The sequence below is a fragment of the Vulpes lagopus genome, chromosome 1, assembly GCF_018345385.1.
Source record: "Vulpes lagopus strain Blue_001 chromosome 1, ASM1834538v1, whole genome shotgun sequence".
NCBI classification, from domain to species: domain Eukaryota; kingdom Metazoa; phylum Chordata; class Mammalia; order Carnivora; family Canidae; genus Vulpes; species Vulpes lagopus.
Window position 1 is genome coordinate 49,713,987 of NC_054824.1, and position 19,909 is coordinate 49,733,895.

Below are 19,909 nucleotides of genomic sequence, written 5' to 3' on the forward strand. Positions count from 1 at the left end.
ATTTGATATTAGAAATTATGAAAATCCTATTGTGCGTGTGCAGGATTGCATAAAAATTACTAGAAGCGATGTTGATTTTAACCTATGAATTAAATTGCCTATAATAGCTTTTTGTTTAAGTAAAACAGATCTCTTCTGTGTTTAACAGTTTATGACTTTATGTAAGTTAAAAACACAGATATTTTGTCCATTGCTTTGGTGAATTTTGCATATAAGAGTAAATAAGAAAAATACTGTGTGTTAGATGTGAATTCAACTTTGAGGAGGTTTAAAAGAAGATTCTTCCCTTTAGAATGTAATTCTCTATCTTCACCGTCACTACCTCGTCATTTGTTCATCAAAATAATAAACTTGGTTATTTACCAGTCTCTAAGTTAGCTTCCAGAAAGTGAAGGTATTGGCTAGAACCTCACTGAACTTTGAGAATATGTATCTATAACATATCTAATGTTTTATACACGATGCTATGAACCAGTATATTTTACATTTTATAGTTGTAATAATATCCTAAATTGATGGCAAAGCATAGTAGTGATGACATGGTATTTTCAATTTGATCATATTGAGATTATGTTTTCTGATGATACTAATTGCATGTTTTTTGCTCATCATATTTCCTTGGCTATGTTTAAGAGAAAGCAAATATTTTTAATGTATGTAGTGGTATTTGAGTAGAATCTAAATTAAATTAGTTCCTTGTTGCTAGAGTGATTATTGTTGTCATATTTTGAATCATATAGTTAGTTAAAATATGACCATTTTGTAACTTGAAGAGAGATTGTTATATTCAGAGAATTTATTGGATGGTAACTCAAAATATTGTTTATGAAAATAGAAATTGAATGTAAAATTGACCAGGATGAATCTATGAAGAAACCTAATTATTAGCCATCTTGACAAAAGGAAGAAAGTGAGAATGTAGGAAAAAAAATAAACATTTGTTTTTTTACTAGCTTTCCAGGAATTTTTGCTATTTGTAGGTTATTTGAGCAACCACTGTAGGAGGGCTTTGCTGGCCTCCATGCTAGCTTGTATAGATTTTTTATTATCCTTCACTTGGATATATGTGGGGAAATTTTCCCCATATTATATTATATTGTAACAGATTAAATATGATGAGAATGTGCACCTTGGAAATGGATTTAATATTTTTTAATATTGTTTCCTAAATTACTCTCAAATCTTCCACTTAAAAATATAGGGTTTAATGGGACGTGATGGCTCACCAGGTCAGCCTGGAACACCAGGATCTAAGGTAAATAAAATAAAACTAAATAAGACAGAAAACTTAGTGGAAAATGACCATTTATGTACTCACTAAAACTTGTAATTTTACTGATTTTATTTTAAATGTGGTTTTAATTCTAGAACAGTCATTTGTAAAAATGAAATCTTAGACAAAAACTAAGCATATTAAAACAGGTTAATGTAAAACAGGTCTGGTTTAAGCTGGAAAGAGCCCAGAATCTCTCACCATTTGACCTCCTCCTCTTCTTATTGTCATCCCAAGGGTGGTGAGGATTATGTAGATGGAGTTCCAGGGAATTTGGTGCCAAACCCTACTAATGCAGACGATTAGAAGTTATGATTGAGGATAGCCTTTTACCAGTTTCTAGGTTGTCTTCTTGATATTTATATTTAGTAGAATGTTTATGGAATTTTTATTGTAAAATGACTTGTGCGTTTTATTAGGCATTCTCTCCTTCAGGACCATGTGTAGGGTAGTATATTATCTTTATTTTTCATCTTTATAAAAAATGTCAGGCACACCTGACAAATATGTTTAGGATGTTAGGTTTATTCTCAAAATAGAACTGAAACTGAATACCATGGTTTGACCATTTTCTAGGTGTATGGAATCCTATGCTAAGAGAGCTTTTTTTTTCCCCTTGGTTTATTAAAGGGTCAAGTCAAGTACATTTGGCTAGACTCAGACTATTCTCAACTATTCAGTGAGTAGAACGTAGGACAGCCTTCCAAAAAGAAATGATGGAATTGCTTTTTGGAAGAATTAAACCTTTAACTAGACATTGTCCCGAGCAATAGACCCTGGCATATAAAACAAGATGAGTAGATGAGCTAAATTGTTTACTTTTAATTTTAAAACTATTTAGAGAATACAATAGGATAAAATATCATAGGAGCCCAATGATCAGGAGAAAGTAGCTGCCCTTTCACCAGTGGTGGACCCTCATGAATCCTTGGAGTATTGTGTGTCCTAGCAGTAGTGTGCACAGAATTGGTATAAAAACCTTGCCAAGTGAAGATTATCCATAATTTCTCAAAGTCATTTTCTAAGAAGATACAGAATAGTTATATACTCTTCAGTAACTGGGGTACAGTGGACTCCCCAGGGTGTTCTGGATGCTCTAATTCTTAAGAAATCAGCCTAGGATTTCATCAGCTTATTTTTATCAGCCACTTCACATTGTTAATATACACTGAGCTGGATAACAAATCTGCTGGAATTTCAATAAAAGATTTTAGAACAATACTCTATGGCATCCACCACTTGAGTAGATTCTGCTGATAAGGCTGGGAAAGCAGGTGGCTCTTTCCAGGATCAGTTTGTTTATTTTTATATGAATTACTGTAAAGTCTTTTCTCTCTCATCTTGTACTTATGCAATTATTTTGTTAAAAAGAGATTCAGAGTCTTAAAATTATACCTCTTAAATGTAATCTTTTCAGTGAGATACTTCAGCTATTTTTCGTGTAGTATATTAGCTCAGGTGTTCCGCAAATAGCAAGATGGTAAATACTTTAGTCTTTCAGGGCCTTATAGCTTCTGTTACAGCTACTCAGCTCTGCTATTGTATTGCAAAAGCAGCCATGGCTTACTATGTGTTCTGGCAAACCTTGATTTACAAAACCATGCACTGGGCTGGATTTAGCCTATGGACCATAGTTGACTTACCTCTGCGTTAGTTTATTTCTGTCTGTTTTGTCAACTAACATGTTTGTGGACTATGCCTTCAGTGTCAATTAGTATGAATTTTAAAGTGGCACCAAAAAAGCTGTATTAAATGGGGCAAGGATGAGGCTGAAACTCTGTGGTAGAAATTTAGAAAACTCATTTGGTTTATAATATCTTATTTTTTAAAAGCCATTAAACCATACTATATTCTAGTTTTGAAAATTAGTATCTAAATGACATTAGGATATGCTAACAATCAAACCCTGTAACTTGCAGCAAGTCTTGTCACCTCTGTGAATTTCCACTTAATCACTTGTTTAGGTAGAAATGTTCTATGGCTTAATTAATGCTGTTGTGTGTTGTTTAGGTAGAAATGTTCTATGGCTTAATTAATGTATTTAATTAAGTCAAAAATTGTGTTTATATGTTTCTCAACCTGAGGAACCTGGGAAACTTTTCAAAAGCTGAAAATGAAGTTGGTTACCTTTACTTATTAGTATACTGTTTGGCTTTTGCTTTTGCCAGACATTGACAAGGTGGAGATTTTAGCTTTCAAAGTATTTTTGAAAACCAGCACTATCTTTGACAGTCTCTCCTTCTTAACCAGCAGACATGTTCTCTCTCTCTATATATATATATATCCAGCCTCTTTTTAAATACTTTTATATTCACTGCCTTGTCAAGTTGGTCTTGCCTTCTGAGCTTCTGTTAGAAAGGACTACACTCAAATCCTGAAAAAGAGCCCAAAGCAAATGTTTTCTGGTTCATATTTTTTCAAAAAAGCCACTGTACAGTGGAAGCTAATATTCTTTCTGTCAGTTGCATACAGAAAGGTGAGTCATCCTGAGAAATTGAAACAGGGCAAAGATGAAGATTCTCAATGTATAGGATGTTATTAAAATACATGGCTCTGGCTTCTGGAGTATGGAGATCCAGCTAATTAGCACTGGTCACTAAGGATTTGACTCTCGTCCACTACTTGGAGCTGCTAGCTTTAAAACATGCTTTTAGAAGCTTTATAAATATGGGGACTCATTCCTTGCCTAAAAGAAATTTTCTTAATAGGTAGGCTTAACATAGTCTATGTTTCAAACAGTTAGAGAATTGAAAATGTAAAAATTATTTTAAGTATATTCCCTTAAGTGTCTATATCAGGTATATTGTGACTACATTTAAAAAAAATTCAAATGGTTTGATGCATTGACAGGGAAATAAAGGTGAACCTGGACTTCAGGGGATGCCTGGGGCTTCTGGACTAAAGGTAATTATCATTTGATGCTTTTGGAAATATATTCAAAGAATTATAAATCCCCTTCATTATTTGATGAGATTACCATTTTGTATCCCTTAAGAAAAGTTACACTATATGAAGGATTATCTATATTACAGAATTAACAGATGTGAAAGAAAATGGCCAATGTGAGGTTTCATTTGTCTTTTGGATACTTTGTCATGGTTTGGGTAATAAAGACATAATATACCCTTTGGCTTCATTTTTCTAGAAACGGTAAAGGCCATATACTAATGTGAACTTCCTCTTTGGTCCAGAGAATATTACTGTCATCTACAACTGAAAGAAAGTGTGTCTGGCTCCCACAAGTGGTGCTATTCCTTTGTTTGCTGATTGATGGGACTTTAGAGTGAGGACTCCTCTCGCTTTATACCAGTTTCCTCCAAACCAAATGGTTAATGTTTATTTCAATAGGATTTTCAATTCTCTTCAAGCCTTAAACAATCTACAGTAATATTCAGCAGCTCAGGAATGGGCATAGTAAGTAAAGACGGCAAAACTGTTTCTACAAAAGAGAGAGTAGGCTTTGTCAATATGGTAGAATTATTGGTAAATCTATTGGTAAAACTCAAACCAAAAAACCATGAAGCCAGTACAGGATCCATCCCATATCTTACAGATATTACCTAAATGTCACTGATGCATCATTATTCTAACTTTCAGAAAATTTCCTTATGTAAGACTTTTAAGAAATCTTTATTTCATAAAGGAAATAATCCCTATGAGATGATGAAGAATGGAGGAATTAAGTTGTGGAACATTATCTACACTAGAAACAGCTCAAGAATTTACTTCTAAGAAAATAATATTCCATATGTATAAATAAAAAAAACAAGTATATATACAATTTAGCTACAAAGATGTTCACATCAATATTGTTTATGAAAATAAAAATTGTAAAAACTAATGTTTAATGATTAGCATTTTATTAAACAAATATGGTAAATCAATACAGTAAGTACTATTCTAGAATTTAAAATTACGTTTTATTTTATTTTATTTTTTAATAATTATTTTTTTATCGGTATTCAATTTGCCAACATACAGAATAACACCCAGTGCTCATCCCGTCAAGTGCCCCCCCTCAGTGCCCGTCACCCATTCACCCCCATCCCCCAACCCTCCTCCCCTTCCACCACCCCTAGTTTGTTTCCCAGAGTTTGGAGTCTTTATGTTCTGTCTCTCTTTCTGATATTTCCTACCCATTTCTCTCCAAAAAAAAAAATAAAAAAATAAAAAAAATAAAATTACGTTTTAAAAACAGTGGCAGAGACGCCTGGGTGGCTCAGTGGTTGAGCATCTGCCTTTGGTTCACAGCGTGATCCTGGGATCAAGTCCCACATCGGGCTCCCTGCAGGAAGCCTGCTTCTCCCTCTCCCTGTGTTTCTGTCTCTCCCTGTGTCTCTTATGAATAAATAAGTCTTTAAAAAAAAAAAACTTTTCATTCTTTACTGTGTCTGTAGTAATAACTCTAAATGTAGTAAATAAATCTAAATTGTAACCATCAATTATAAATTTGAGATATATGTAGAGATAAAAACAATAGTGTTTTTCATAAGCAGTAGGTCTGCAATCTTTATGTAATTTCTGTTACCTAGGGAGAACAAGGAGCAGTAGGTCCCCCAGGAGAACCAGGATACCTGGGTTTACCTGGAATTCAAGGAAAAAAGGTATGTGTTGTTTAGGAGATATAATTAACTTTTAATCACCTTTTAACATAGAAGTCTTCCTTTTGTGATCATACTTTTAATGATATGCTGACCTTTATATTTGGTATACGTATGATATAATCCACCCTATGCCCATAGGTGGGGCATCTTTCATGTCTCTACAAAGGTGTTGTCTCTTAGACGAAGGCTTTGGATGCAGCACATAGCTCAGAAAATGTAAACATATCCTTAAGTAATATCCTATAAACTTAGGTGGTTTTGCAGTCTGTCCGGGTGAGTCAAGAATTTTATAGGACAAGTATTCCATGTCAGGGGCTCTTACCAAAATGTGAATATTACTCTTACCAAAAAACTGGGGCAAAGTCTACAAAGATAAAAATTACAGCCCGAATGTTTGACCATGAAGTTCCTATTTATGAATGATTACACTACATAGAATTTCACTTAAAATGAATTTAAGGAGTTTAAACTACAAATCATGTATGCTGATAGAAAATGTTTTGGTGAGATAAGAGAGCAACACTTTAGATTCATATTCTCTCTCTCTCTTTCTCCTCAAGTAAAGGAACCCTGAAGCTGTATCTGTATACATAACATTTGGGAGTTTTAAGTCACCACTGACTGCCCATTTGTCAAAAAGTCAATGCCACTGCGAATGTAGATGTTTCAGGCTTAAAGTAAATACATTGGCTTTTATTTTGGAAAGGATACAACTTATGTCTTCATCTTTATATCCCTTCCTGTTTTAGTTTTTCTCCATTTCATTTTTTCTGTTTCTCATGTATTATATACTTGGCCTCTAGGTTATTAGAACCAGTATGATCCTTGACTTTTTGTTCCACTGAGCAGCTGGCAATACTTGCGGAGACAGGGATGACCCTCCTGACAGTGATTAAATGTTAGAAACTTAGTGAATATTAAGTAAACCTACTATGAATATATGTTTAGAGAAATTTCTTGTTCAAAACTTATGTTTTAAAAGATTGCCTATACTTTGTTTGCTATAAACACAAAACTCTCTGTTTAGAAAGCATGGTAAGGTAGAAATTTGGAAACAGTGCCCAAGTACATCTTAGGGCAAGTGTTTATCTTTCTTGATATGTGGATTCATTACATTCCTATTCATGTCCTTGTAAGAACATGGACAATGAACTAACTGGTCTCAAATGCCTCCTCTAGCTGAAAAAATCTGGAATATGGATTTTCCCCCCAAAATTCATTTTTGAAGCTTATGTTTTCTAAAATACCATTTCAGCATTATGTGTTACTTCATTGTGTCCTATAATGTGTGGCTATGACTGGCCTAATGAAGATTTTTATTTGATTTCATAAAACAACAATAGTCAAAATGAATTGTCTTATGTTTGTTTAACCTCAGATGGTGATCAACATAGAAAAGTTGTCTTATACCTGTTAAAATAGAAATTGTAGTAAATTTTCTTTACAAATGTAAGAGCACAAGCCAGTGTTTATTTAGAGCATCATTTTGACATAATGGGATTTTACTCTCTTCCCAAATACTGTTTTGGAATCAGCTTCTGCATATAAGGCACTTTCAGAATTTGTGTGAAGCCACATATTTTTCTTTCCTGTGGAAAAAATATGTTTACTTGAAAGGATGCTGAAAATCCTAGATTATGATAGACATTAAACTGCCTTTTTGCAGGGGGACAAAGGAAGTCAAGGTGAAAAAGGCATTCAGGTATGTTGCTGACTTTATTTTTGCTTGGCAATAAAAGCAGGACTTTGTTTTTTTAGTTCTTATGTAGCTTTTCCAGCTCCTTCCTGTTTCACCATCAGCATCTCAGCATTCAGTCCCAGCTTTCTGCTTGTATTCTAAACTTGTCAACATCAAATTTCATTTTACTATTCATCTCCACTTCACTGTTGAAGAAAACTTGGGAGCCAAATGATTCAATGGAACAGATACAGATTTTATTCCATATTTCTAATATCTTTATTTACGGAAAGTATGTATGTTTCCAGAAATGATTTGAAATGGCTTATGGCACAAATAAATTAGTTCAAACTAACAGATGGAAGGAGAATCATATGAAAAAATTAAATCAGGCTGGGGAGATCTAGTGATTTAGAAGGACTTTTCATTTGGGTGTCTCTAGAATTTCTGGAGGCATAAAGGGAAGTTACAAATTAAAGTAATAGTAGAGTTAGAATCTACTACGTACACAGTTTCAACAATTGTTTTTCAACTGTTGATTCAGTATCTTTAACTGGAGATATTCAAGTACTATGATTTCTTTACGTTAATTTTGAAATTAGGAGTTAGGTGAATTTTAAGGAAGTGTCTGTGAGCTCTAGACACACATTCCAATTTTCCCTGTTGACACTGAGTTTGGATGTCTCACAAGCACGTGACTATGTCCAAAACAACCTGTCACCTTTCCCCATAAACCATCTCTTACTCTGTATTTTGTCTTGGTAATTGGAAGCACTAGGTAATGGTCTGAAGGAAGAAATCTTGAAAGTTATTTTAAAACTCAGACTCCTCTCTCTTCACCTGCAGTTTCACATCTAAATCTACTTGGAACTCAGCTCAGCCCCTTCTCCCCATCCACACTGTCCTAATCCTTTGTCATGGGTCTTAGATGACTACTGTCATCTAAGTGGGATGTCCTCCTCCCTGGTCCCCTGGAGTGCAATTGCTTTCCTTCCTCCCATGCTCCGACCAGCATGTGTAACTAAGCTACACATCCACTGCTGAGGAATCCTTCTGTGGTGCCTCACACATTTCAGGATAAAGTCTGTCCCATAAGGTGCTACCTCCTTGACTAATAACTCTTTTTGGCCGCTTAGGGTTGAGTTGTTTCCCCTACCCTGTAGAAAGCCCCTTCTGTCAGATGGCCCTTCTGTGTTCCAGGAGTATCCAACCCACGTGTTTAAGTATGCCTTTTTATCATTCTTGAAATATTGGCTTATCTTTCCCATCACAGTAAGCATCTTGAAGGTAATAGTATCTTTGTTTTGGTGTCCCTGTGGGCCAGCAAATTGGTGTCATTCGATAAATATTGGGAATTCACTTAAGTAAATAAATGAATAAATCATGATGCAAGAGTGTTTTAAATTGAAATCACTAGATCATTGATGGATATTATCTTGGTATTTGTTTTCCTAGAACTTGCTGATTATCTTGTCTAACATAAGGATGATGTAGTACTTTATGGGCTAGGACCCTGCATTGTATATAATGGATATCCAAAAGTATTTATTAAATGGACAAGTGTGTTTATGTTTCTATTAATTTTCCTCTTTTCTTATTTGTCCTGATTTAAAGACCTTTATTCAAAATGTTTTTTTACATACTTTTTCTGTTGAAGTATGACTTTTAACAGTATATAGTTGACCCTTGAACAATGTCGGTTTGAATCCCCATTTCCACTCATATGCAGGTTTTTTTCAATAAATACAGTATCGTAAATGTATTTCTCTTATAATTTTCTTAACATTTGCTTTTCTCTAACTTAATTATAAGAATATAGAATATAATACATATACAAAATATGTGTTAATTGGATTCTATTGTTAGGGTTCTCATCAATTGTGGACTATTAGTAGTTAAATCTAGGGAGAGTCAAAAGTTATACACAAATTTTTAACTTTGAGGGAGGTTGGTGTCCTCAACCTCTGCATTGTTCAAGGGTCAGTTATATTGCAGATGTACAACATAATGATTCAAAATGTGGATACACTGTGAAACATCATCACAGTAAGTCGAGTTACCATCTATTGGCATACAGAATTAGAAATTTTTTTTCTTTTGATGAGAATTCTTAAGAATTACTCTTTTAGCAACTTTCAAATATACAATTTGGTGGTATTAACTGTAGTAACCATGCTACACACCCATCCCCGGGACATCTTTGTTTTATAACAGGAACTTTGTATCTTTTCACCCTCTTCACCTATTTCACCTCCCCCCTTCCTTCAGAATCATTATTCTGTTCTCTGTATCTATGAGGTTGGGTGATTTGGTTTGGTTTGGTTGTTTTATTTTTATTTTTAAAATGTTTTATTTTTATTTTTATTTTATTGGTTGTTTTTATTTTTTTTATTTGACATATAAGTGAAATCATACAATATTTGTCTTTCTCTGTCTGACTTATTTCACTTAGCATTATTCCCTCAAGTTTCATCTATGTTGTCACAAATGGCAAGATTCCATTTTTTAAAATGTATGAGTAGTAGTCCACTCTTGTAGTGTATTTTTAATTTTTAAAAATTATTTTAAGGATGTCTTCTTGTCTTTGCATGTGTATAGTCAACACTGAATATAATTATGTCATAGAAATTAATCAAATGTCCACAGCCATTGGATTTTTAAATTATTTTCGTGTTGTTAATGTTAAGTTTGACTCTTTTTCCTTCCTCTGAGAGACTAACCTCTGTCTCTTACGTCATCTTACATATTTGCATCACTGCTTTTGTGACCTTTCTTCTTGACTACAGTTTAATACATAGTTGTGTCTTATATGTTATTGCCTTGTATGTGTGCAAGCTAATAAATAATTTTTATTACATTTTAAAGGGCCAAAAGGGAGAAAATGGAAGACAGGGAATTCCAGGGCAACAGGTATTTTTTGTTTTCTCTGATAGACAATGAAATGACATCACATAACTGGATGGTGTTGGGAGAGGGTTACTTGCAAATGGAAACAAGTGAGAAGAAGGGTATGTGTAGCATGTGTTCTTAGCACATGAGGAAGGAAGTGTCAGGTGGTGGTGGTGATAATGGTTTGCTTTAATCATTTGTTTTATATTTTCATTTTTCTGTACTGATTGGTAACTGTGAAACTTGCTTTTCCATGCTTTTGTCTGGTCAAGTGAATGGCTAACGGTAGGCAGTTCCACCTGTGTCTTTGAATAGTTATTGGCCAAAGGCAGCCATACAGTGGCAGTATCTCCGTATAGCTACTGTTCAGTCTTGATTTTCTTTCTTGCAATGTGAGTAGTTGAAGCCTATAAGTAGTGGAGAAATGTACTTGTTTCCTGCTTGTGTGCTCAGAGATATAATTTACTACACTAGAGATGTATTAAAATGCTATCTTGAGGGACTGTGTTATAGAATAGATACATAGTAAGATTGTCTTGCTTCTTCCCTGACTAAACTCTCCTCATTAAGTAGTGCTTCAGGGAGATTGCCATATGGCCTGCAAGTTCAGTCAGTGCAATTTAAATTGCACCAAAAGACACATAAAAGTGATTTGTACTTCATGTTGCTTGTGTGCTGCCGAACTGCCAGTAGTTTAGTTCAGATCCAACTTGGGCCACACTTGGAAGGGAAAAACTGCACATATGAGTCCCCTCATGGGATAGACCTCTTTCAAATGTGACATTACAGAAAGATTCACTAATTAATCTGGTTCTGGAGATAGGAGGATAAAACTGAGTAATGTCTTCAAAGACAGGGGTCTCTGTGTCCCTCACCTGGAGAAATTTGAGAAACCATGGGGGAGAGGTCTGAAAGCATATGGTCACAAGGTTGTCTGCAATATAGGATGGAAGGTGAGTGCTAATAATCAGAAGAGTTGAGAATTGAGAAACTAACAAGAGCAAAAATAACTAAGAGGAGAAATGGAGAAATGGACTAAGTTTGCCTGCATGCAACTATGTTCAGTAAAATGTGTCTTTTAATTTTAGTGCTCCTCCACTTGACTCAGATCCTCTTGATGACACAACCATCTACGTCCCCATTCCCCTCATTGGCAATGCAGGCTGATCCCCTTGGTTGCCCTAAGTTAATCACACAATATGTATAAACAGCTGTTCTCAAAGGAGATTCTTCACCTCTTCTTCCATTCAACCTCTGTAACCCAGGCCTTTCATCAAAAATTCTTAAAATAACTGTCTGAAAAGAAGGCTATTTCCTGTGGAGTCTGAGCTCACAACTTAGCTAGGTCCCTGGCTTTCAGATGACACTCTCTCCACAGTTTCCTTAACATGTTTTTTTTTTTTTTTTTCTCTCACTTTTCAAGAAAAATAGCGGTCTGATCCCTCGGCAGGAATCAAGTTCCCCTGAAAGCTTCTGCCCTAAATTTGTTGGATGGTGCATTTCTCACCACCAGGAACTCTGAGCCCTGCTGGAGTACCTGGGAGTCAGAGCAACTATTGCTTTTCAGCAAGTGAATAGTTGGCCCAGGCTCTTTAAATAATCAGTACTAGTTACCTGTCCTACTACCAAGTGCTGCCAGTGTGTGCTTTCTTGGCCTCTGTTTTGTTTTTCGCTCATGAAATCATCCTAGTGAATTCTCAGATGACTCTAATTCATTTCTAGTCCTGAGAACTCATCTCTTCTGTCTTTTCTCTTACATGAGCTCCAGTTCTAAGGTTACATCTGGTAGGGAAAACCCCTGTGTTTTTTTCAGAAACCTAGATATTTAAAGAATAGTCTTGCAGGGTTTTACTCACTATTTTTATATGAAAACTTAGTGGGGTTTTCTTGCTTTCATTTTATTTTATTTTTACTTTTTAAAGATTTTATTTATTTACTCATGAGAGACAGAGAGAGAGAGAGAGAGAGGCAGAGACACAGGCAGAGGGAGAAGCAGGCTCCATGCTGAGTCCCACGTGGGACTCGACCCCAGGTCTCCAGGATCACTCCCTGGGCTGAAGGTTGTGCTAAACCGCTGAGCCACCTGGGCTGCCCTTGCTCTCATTTTAATTTGAGAATCTGCCTCTGTCTGTTGCCAGACCTAATTTGTCTTCTCTTTGGTCTCATCACGGTATCCATGTTCAAGGAACCTAGAGATGCAGCAAATTAAATATTCAAACTCAAAATTCATTGTGTGAAATGTTATACACTAAATTTTATATTGAATTGTGGAACACCAATTTTTAATTATAAAGTTGAAAAATGAAATCCTATCTGTGAATGTGCAAGCTCTACCCTTGTCCCTCAACTGATACTGGGTAACTTTATAGCCTGAGTGAATGAATTTCAAAAATGAGAAATTTTAATGCCTTTCCTGAAATTTTAATGCCTTCCTTATCTCTGTAATTTGTTATTGTCATGAATATGTGAGAGATGAGTAGGAAATAATTTAATAGAGCCATCCAGATGCATTCAGTGCTTGTAACAGTGAGTGAGTTTCCTTTGTGGGCTCATCAGTGTCTATATTACATGGGAAGAATTCCAGAGCATATCTCACACTGCTTTTCTAACCTCTGAATTATCAGCAATGAGTGGTTTAGGCATAGGACACATAGGTATTTTCTTCCCTATTAATCACTTTTGATGGCATCTTTGCTTTAACTCATCTTTTATAAGTAGTACTCAAGAATGAAAGTTATGTAAATGAACATTTTTATATTATCCAGTTAGCATATTGCTTTGTCATTAGTTTCCTTTAAAAAGGCAAAAACAGTATCACATGTAATTCTTTCACTAATTCTATCAGTACTTTTCAAATTGAAAACTAAAGTTTGATAAAATGTCAGGTAAAGGTGCATGCCATGTTTCTAGTACTGTACCTCGCACATTGATTATAGTTTTTTTTCCTATTAATTTTCTAAGGGAATTCAAGGCCATCATGGTATGAAAGGAGAGGTATGTTTCTTTGTGTCTTATGCTCTATTTCAGTCCTTATTGCTTGCATTTTCAACACTGTATAAATCTAGCTATTGACATCACAAACAGAAAATGCCTTTCAAGTTCATTTCTTAGTGATTTTCTTAATATGTAGATTCATTCAATTAGTTATGAAATGCTACATATCTGTGAATATTAATGGTTCTTCTTCTAGATTAGGAGCTAAGTTTTTTCCTTTTTTTCCTGCATATATTTCATCAGAGAATATCGTGTTTCTGTATTTGTCTCTCTAGAATTTAAGCTTTTTGGGAACAGGCTTGTGTCACATTAAATGTATTGCCTACACAATAAATAGAGGATAAATAGAGGATATTTGTGGAGTTGGGTGGATGGGTGGATAAATGACAGTTTAATATGATGTGAGATTTCCCTTCTGATCAATAGTAGCATTTCGCAGCTGTTCCCTGGATAATGTACATTATATATATACATGTATATATTCATATGCTCATATCCTTAAGGAATTTTGCAATGCAATTATACCTTCTGAAATATTTAAATAGAACTTTTAAAGATTTATTCTGATTTTAGAGAGGTGAGAAGGGGGAGCCTGGTGTCAGAGGTGCCACTGGACCAAAAGGAGAGTCTGGGGTGGACGGCCTGATGGGGCCTGTGGGCCCCCAGGGGCAGCCTGGGGAAGCAGGTCCGCAGGGACCTCCAGGACTAGATGGGAAGCCCGTACGTATTCTGCTTCTTTCTCAGTTCTTATGTTTTCATTGCTTTTTACTTAGTATGTACATGTTATAACCCCTAATAATTTGATGCAGGGGAGAGAATTTTCGGAACAGTATATTCGACAAGTTTGCACCGATGTATTAAGAGGTAAGTCTCAAACAGATTTTATAACTTTTTAAAATTACTAAAATCATACAGATTCTTGGTAGAAATTATAAAATATATAATTAAGATAAGAACATAAAGGACATTTATAATCTGTTTTTTCTCTAGATGGGTAGTTTATGAAGATGGAAATGATATGTCTCTTTTATAATCTTTTCAATAAAACAATTTATCGTTATTTCACCATGGAATTAAATTTTCTTCTCTGACATAATTCTGGTCATTAAATTCATAAATATGGATGTGTATAATTTGCCAATTTCTTTTTGGGGGGTGCTTTCACTCTCCCTCCCATTTTAAGCAATTGCTACAATAAAATGATTACACAGAACAATGAGTATTTCCAGAGTTAAATTCCTAGGAGTGAAATTATTGGTCAACAGATAAGCCTCTGTAAATTGTGAAAAATGATTAGAAATGTTAGTAATGCCCATTCACCATTTAAACGTAAGGGGTGGGACTTATTTGTTTTTAAGCTCAGCTACCAGTCTTACTTCAGAGTGGAAGAATTCAAAGTTGTGATCATTGCCAGTCCCAACATGGGTCCCCTGGTATACCTGGGCCACCTGGTCCCATAGGCCCAGAAGGTCCTCGAGGATTTCCTGGTTTACCAGGAAGAGATGGTGTTCCTGGATTAGTTGGTGCTCCTGGACGTCCAGGTGCCAGAGGATTAAAAGGTACTTAACTTCATATACATAAGCAAATGAACAAGAAAGGGTAGTTTTTTGTACCTACACTCTAAACTGATTTAATTAGGCAAGAGCTCATCTTTGTTTTTATGATGACAAAAAAAGCTTTTGTCTTCCAAAGTCTTTAAAATTTGTCAACTAGTTAAAAAGCAATTGTTTTATTTTCTTAAAGCAATATTCTAAAGTAGAGAAAGGTTAAAGTTTGAAGCTTGTGAAATTATAAATTAGAAATTTTGAGTATGCACTTGGAGATTTTGCCTGAGTCTTTAATAAGAAGGTCTTTAAATAGAAAGTCCAGACGCTATTTCCTTTATTTTGACTTTAGTAACTTGTGTTACGTTATCGGAAAGATTTTTTCTCTTACAGGAAAAATCATGTTTTGCAACCAAACTTCCTAATAGCCCACAACTTACTTCTCTTAGAATGTTTATGTGAAATGTCAGTTGATAATTCTTTCCTTTTTATTTACTATTATGTGAGCAGTTTAGATGTTCAAAGTAATAAACAGAAAGGGCTAATAATCCCAAACCATTTTCCTTTTTAATATTAGATCTTGTTACATATTTCCAGATCACTGATAATTTTGGTAATTTTTGCTTCAAAAATTATAATAATAAATGGCAAGCTATTTTTAAAAGAAAAGATTTATTTTTTTCTTTCAATGTGTGTATTAACAGCTTTGAAAGAAACAATCTAGGAGGAAGTGATTTTATAGGAAAAGTAAGCTTACTCTCATCTTTGACACTCTGTAGGCCTACCAGGAAGAAATGGGGCAAAGGGAAGCCAAGGGTTTGGGTACCCCGGAGAACAGGGTCCTCCTGGTCCCCCAGGTAAGACTTGCTATATGCTTGTAAATGTTGCTGCACATTTGGCTTTAAGAAAATCATCACAAATCTATGTCAAGAAATTTGAAATCAAGACATTTGTTTACTTTTTTGAATGAGTTGCATTCAACACATTAAGCTCTAACTCCTAGAATTTTCTTCCTCTATCATATTCATGAATCACTCAAGATTTTCTCTTGTTTATCATTTAGATGGTTTAGAAGACTACTCTAGACTAGTTATTGAATGGTTTTAGTCACCCATGCTTATCTAGCGTATATCACTGTTCAGTCTTATGATTCTCAAGGAAGCAGAATAACTGTAATGGTGGACTCTTAAGTCACCCCTGCTAGCTGTATTATTTAACTTGGTTATGCCAGCATTTTTGTTATGAAATGGTGATGAGATATTACCTGGATCATGACATTATTAGAAAATAATATGACTTAATACATAGTGCTTTTGGAACAGTGAATAAATAACAATCATGTTTTCAATAAATGTGTACTATTATTATTTTATTTATTTATTTATTTTAAATATTTAATTTGAGGGAGAGAGAGAGAGCATGTGAGAGGGGGAGAGAAAGCATGAGGGGAGGGGGCAAAGGGACAAGCAGACTTCCCACTAAGCAGGAAGCCCCATTTTGGCTCTATCCGAGGACCCTGAGATCATGACCTGAGCCAAAGTGAGACACTCAACTGACTGAGCCACTCAGGCACTCCCTGTTATTATTTTAGATGTTATTACCTCATGAAGCTTTTGGGTAGATCAAATAATTCAACAGTTTTTATTAAAAATACTTGAGACAATATCTACAGTTGTAGTTAAGCGTTAAATAAATGTTTCTGAGTAGTAGTAACCGGAATAATTAGTAGTAGAAAGTGCCTCAGACTGCTCTGCTCCATTTCAAAACCTGAATATTTTGTTATTTTGTTTAATCAACTTTAAAAGACCAGTATCCTAAGTTAACTGTCCTTCTTTTGAGCATACTAATTGAACTAATTAGACTAATAAGTCAATGGTTCACAAATTAGTGCTGTAACACCTGTGTGTATATATTGATCACAATTATATCATGGTAATGACTATATATTTAAATGTGGAAACTTTAAAAATGTGTATAATAAAAATAGTCATCTTACTGTAAATATGGCACAACAGTGATGTTAGTTGAGTTTTAGCTTACTGATCTATTCACTTGCTAATTTATAAAAATATTGGCAGAAGATATGCTGGAAATTTAGGCAATACCAATTAAAATATTAGGATGCTAGCTCAGTGTCTTAATCAGCATGGTGATTGCTGTATTGATATAGCTTAGCCCAGCTTTATGAAAATTACGGATTATTTTTGTATAGTTTTTTTTCCAAGTGGAAGGTATATAGAATTAGCAAGAGATTCTCTCCTCTTTTCACATTTGTGCAAATATGTTAAAAAAATTTTTTTCAGTTTAAGTTTCTTACAGAATCAGCTATATCATCAAAAACCAAACTCCTCTGTTCATATATTGCTCATGTCCCATTTTAGGTCCAGAGGGCCCTCCTGGAATAAGCAAAGAAGGTCCACCAGGAGATCCAGGTCTCCCAGGCAAAGATGGAGATCATGGAAAACCCGGAATCCAAGGGCAACCAGGACCCCCTGGCATCTGTGATCCTTCGCTATGTTTTAGTGTAATTGTTGGAAGAGATCCATTTAGAAAAGGACCAAACTATTAGTGTCTGATGCCTCATTCAGCAATCTAGGCATGGTGCTTTTCTTTTATGGTCTTTTGCATCTCAGGAAGATAACAACAGTAATCCCTTGAAAAGAAACTAAAGTACCTCGGTGTTTTTATTATTATTTTTTCTTAAGGAAAAATATATACAAGGTCACATATACTGATTTTAAAGGCTCTGCAGTAATTCAGAGCCTTTAGATTAGTAGCATTAACTAAATCTCAAGGGTTTCTTCTAAGTCCATTTATTTAAATCAAAGTTGAATATAAAAAAAACCCCACCATTGCCTGTTAGCCAGTCAATTTCAGTCACTGTGAAATATTTCACATTCAGCCTCCATGCAGCAGAGTATTTGAGTTCAATTTCATGTCTTTGTGAATTTCATGTTTCATATTTCATAGCACATGCTTGTACATTAGCCAAAACATGTGTCTGGTGTTGTTGGAAATAACATCAGGGTTGATACTCAGCTGGGACAGACAGTGTTGTCATACCAGTCATTTACTCCATTGTCTGCTTATTGGGTAGGGACAGTGGACTGCTGGTCGTTCAGTGTTTTGAATATCACCTCTGAATGAGATGAATGTGTTTCTTAAAGTACATTAGCAAATTCTCAAATTCGGTTAATGATTATGCTAAGAAAGTATTGATTACATTGGGAGTGGTCATAATTGTGTAACATTAAAAACATGTTAGAAAAATGTTTCATTGTACCCCATCAATATGTTCAAAGGAAATGCAGGTTCAGGAATACTAAAAAGACTCCATTCTTCACATTTGCTTTGTAATTGAAATGTTTGTTGTATGCCTTCATTTTCCATTTCACTTATTATATGTGTATGTTCCTATATGTTAACTTTTATTGTAGCAAAGCTTATGGGAATAAATGCTCTAGTTGAAAGGAAAGGTAACTCCACAGATCCTAGTATGTCTTGATATTTTTAGCACTTTAGATACTTTAAAATATTATGAACAGTCTTTGTGTACTGTACTTACTGCTTTTGTAAGGAACATATTTGAGATATTTCATCCTAATCATGCTCTAAATTTTGTTACATGCTTGTTATTCAAAGTTCAATAAAGTTTTGTACAACAGGCTTGTTTGCAGTGGTTTCTTTTGTATACATAATATTAACTGTTGAGTACTATATCCACAACACATGGTCATTTATAAAATGGGTATACTTTATTAAATTATTTACCCTATTCTTTAAAAACATGTCCATCTGAAATAAAAACTTAGAAATTCCAGTAGTATGCTACTCACATAAATAGGTGCAGCACCTGCTTCCTGGCCCAGGAGTAGCTATTGATCAATTTCTAGCTTAATTGACATGTCATTCTACAACTTTGATGTGGACCCTAGAGGAGACTGAAGTCATTCAGTAGCAGAGCAGAGTCAGCCCAACACTTGTTTTTTATTGTTTTTGCTTTTTTTAATTGAAGTGTAGTTGGCACACAGTGTTATATTAGTTTCAGGTGTACAGCATAGTGTTTGAGCGGATCTATATATTATACTGTGCTCACCACAAGTGTAGCTCCTATCTGTCACATACAATGCTCTTAAAATACCATTGACTGGGTAGCCCCGGTGGTGCAGCCGTTTAGCGCCGCCTGCAGCCTAGGCGTGATCCTGGAGACCCTGAGTCCAGTCCCAGGCTCTCTGCATGGTGCCTGCTTCTCCCTCTGCCTGTGTCTCTGCCTCTCTCTCTCTCTCTGTCTCTATGAATAAATAAACAATAATAATAATAAAAAAATATTTAAATACAAAAATACCATTGACTATATTCCTTATGCTGTGCCTTTTATCCCTATGATTTACTCACTCTGTAACTGGAAACCTGTATCTCCTACTTCCCTTAACCCATTTTTCCTATCTTACCATTCATCTCCCCTATGGCAACTATCTGTTCTATCTGGGTATGTTTCTGCTTTATGTTTGTTCATTTTGTTTCTTTAGATTCCACATATATATGAAATCATACAGTATTTTTCTTTCTCTGACTTAGCATAATATTCTCTAGGTCTATCCATTGTTGTTCCAAATGATAAGATTTCATTCTTTTTTATGGCTGGGTAATAGTCCATTGTATATATGTACATCACATCTTGTTTATCAGTGGATGCTTGAGTTACTTCCATAATTTGATGGTTGTAAATAATGCTGCAATAAACATAGAGGTGTATATGTAATGAGGTGCAGGTAAGTAAACAGGTGATTCCAATACATTCATTCTAAGAAAGGGGGAAATGCTATGGACTAAATTGTGTCCCTCCCAAAGTCATATGTGGAAGCCCTAACCCCCATGTGACCATATTTTGAGACAGGGCATATGGGTGGTAATGTAGGTTAAATGA

The 19,909-nt window shown here is 34.9% G+C and overlaps 1 protein-coding gene across 16 annotated transcripts in view; it reads left to right on the forward strand.

Annotated features, from left to right (window-relative positions):
- The window catches only part of COL21A1 (collagen type XXI alpha 1 chain), a 227,203-nt gene extending 208,567 nt beyond the window's left edge, over positions 1 to 18,636 (forward strand). For all 16 annotated transcript variants that reach the window (XM_041725133.1, XM_041725150.1, XM_041725142.1 and 13 more), the window contains 11 exons: positions 1,202 to 1,255; positions 4,124 to 4,177; positions 5,806 to 5,877; positions 7,544 to 7,579; positions 10,421 to 10,465; positions 13,406 to 13,438; positions 14,012 to 14,158; positions 14,248 to 14,302; positions 14,797 to 14,997; positions 15,762 to 15,839; positions 17,364 to 18,636. In XM_041725133.1, coding sequence (XP_041581067.1) covers positions 1,202 to 1,255; positions 4,124 to 4,177; positions 5,806 to 5,877; positions 7,544 to 7,579; positions 10,421 to 10,465; positions 13,406 to 13,438; positions 14,012 to 14,158; positions 14,248 to 14,302; positions 14,797 to 14,997; positions 15,762 to 15,839; positions 17,364 to 17,551 — 963 coding nt within the window. In that variant the 3' untranslated portion in view covers positions 17,552 to 18,636. The remainder of the gene's footprint in view (positions 1 to 1,201; positions 1,256 to 4,123; positions 4,178 to 5,805; positions 5,878 to 7,543; positions 7,580 to 10,420; positions 10,466 to 13,405; positions 13,439 to 14,011; positions 14,159 to 14,247; positions 14,303 to 14,796; positions 14,998 to 15,761; positions 15,840 to 17,363) is intronic.
- Positions 18,637 to 19,909: the final 1,273 nt, after the last annotated feature.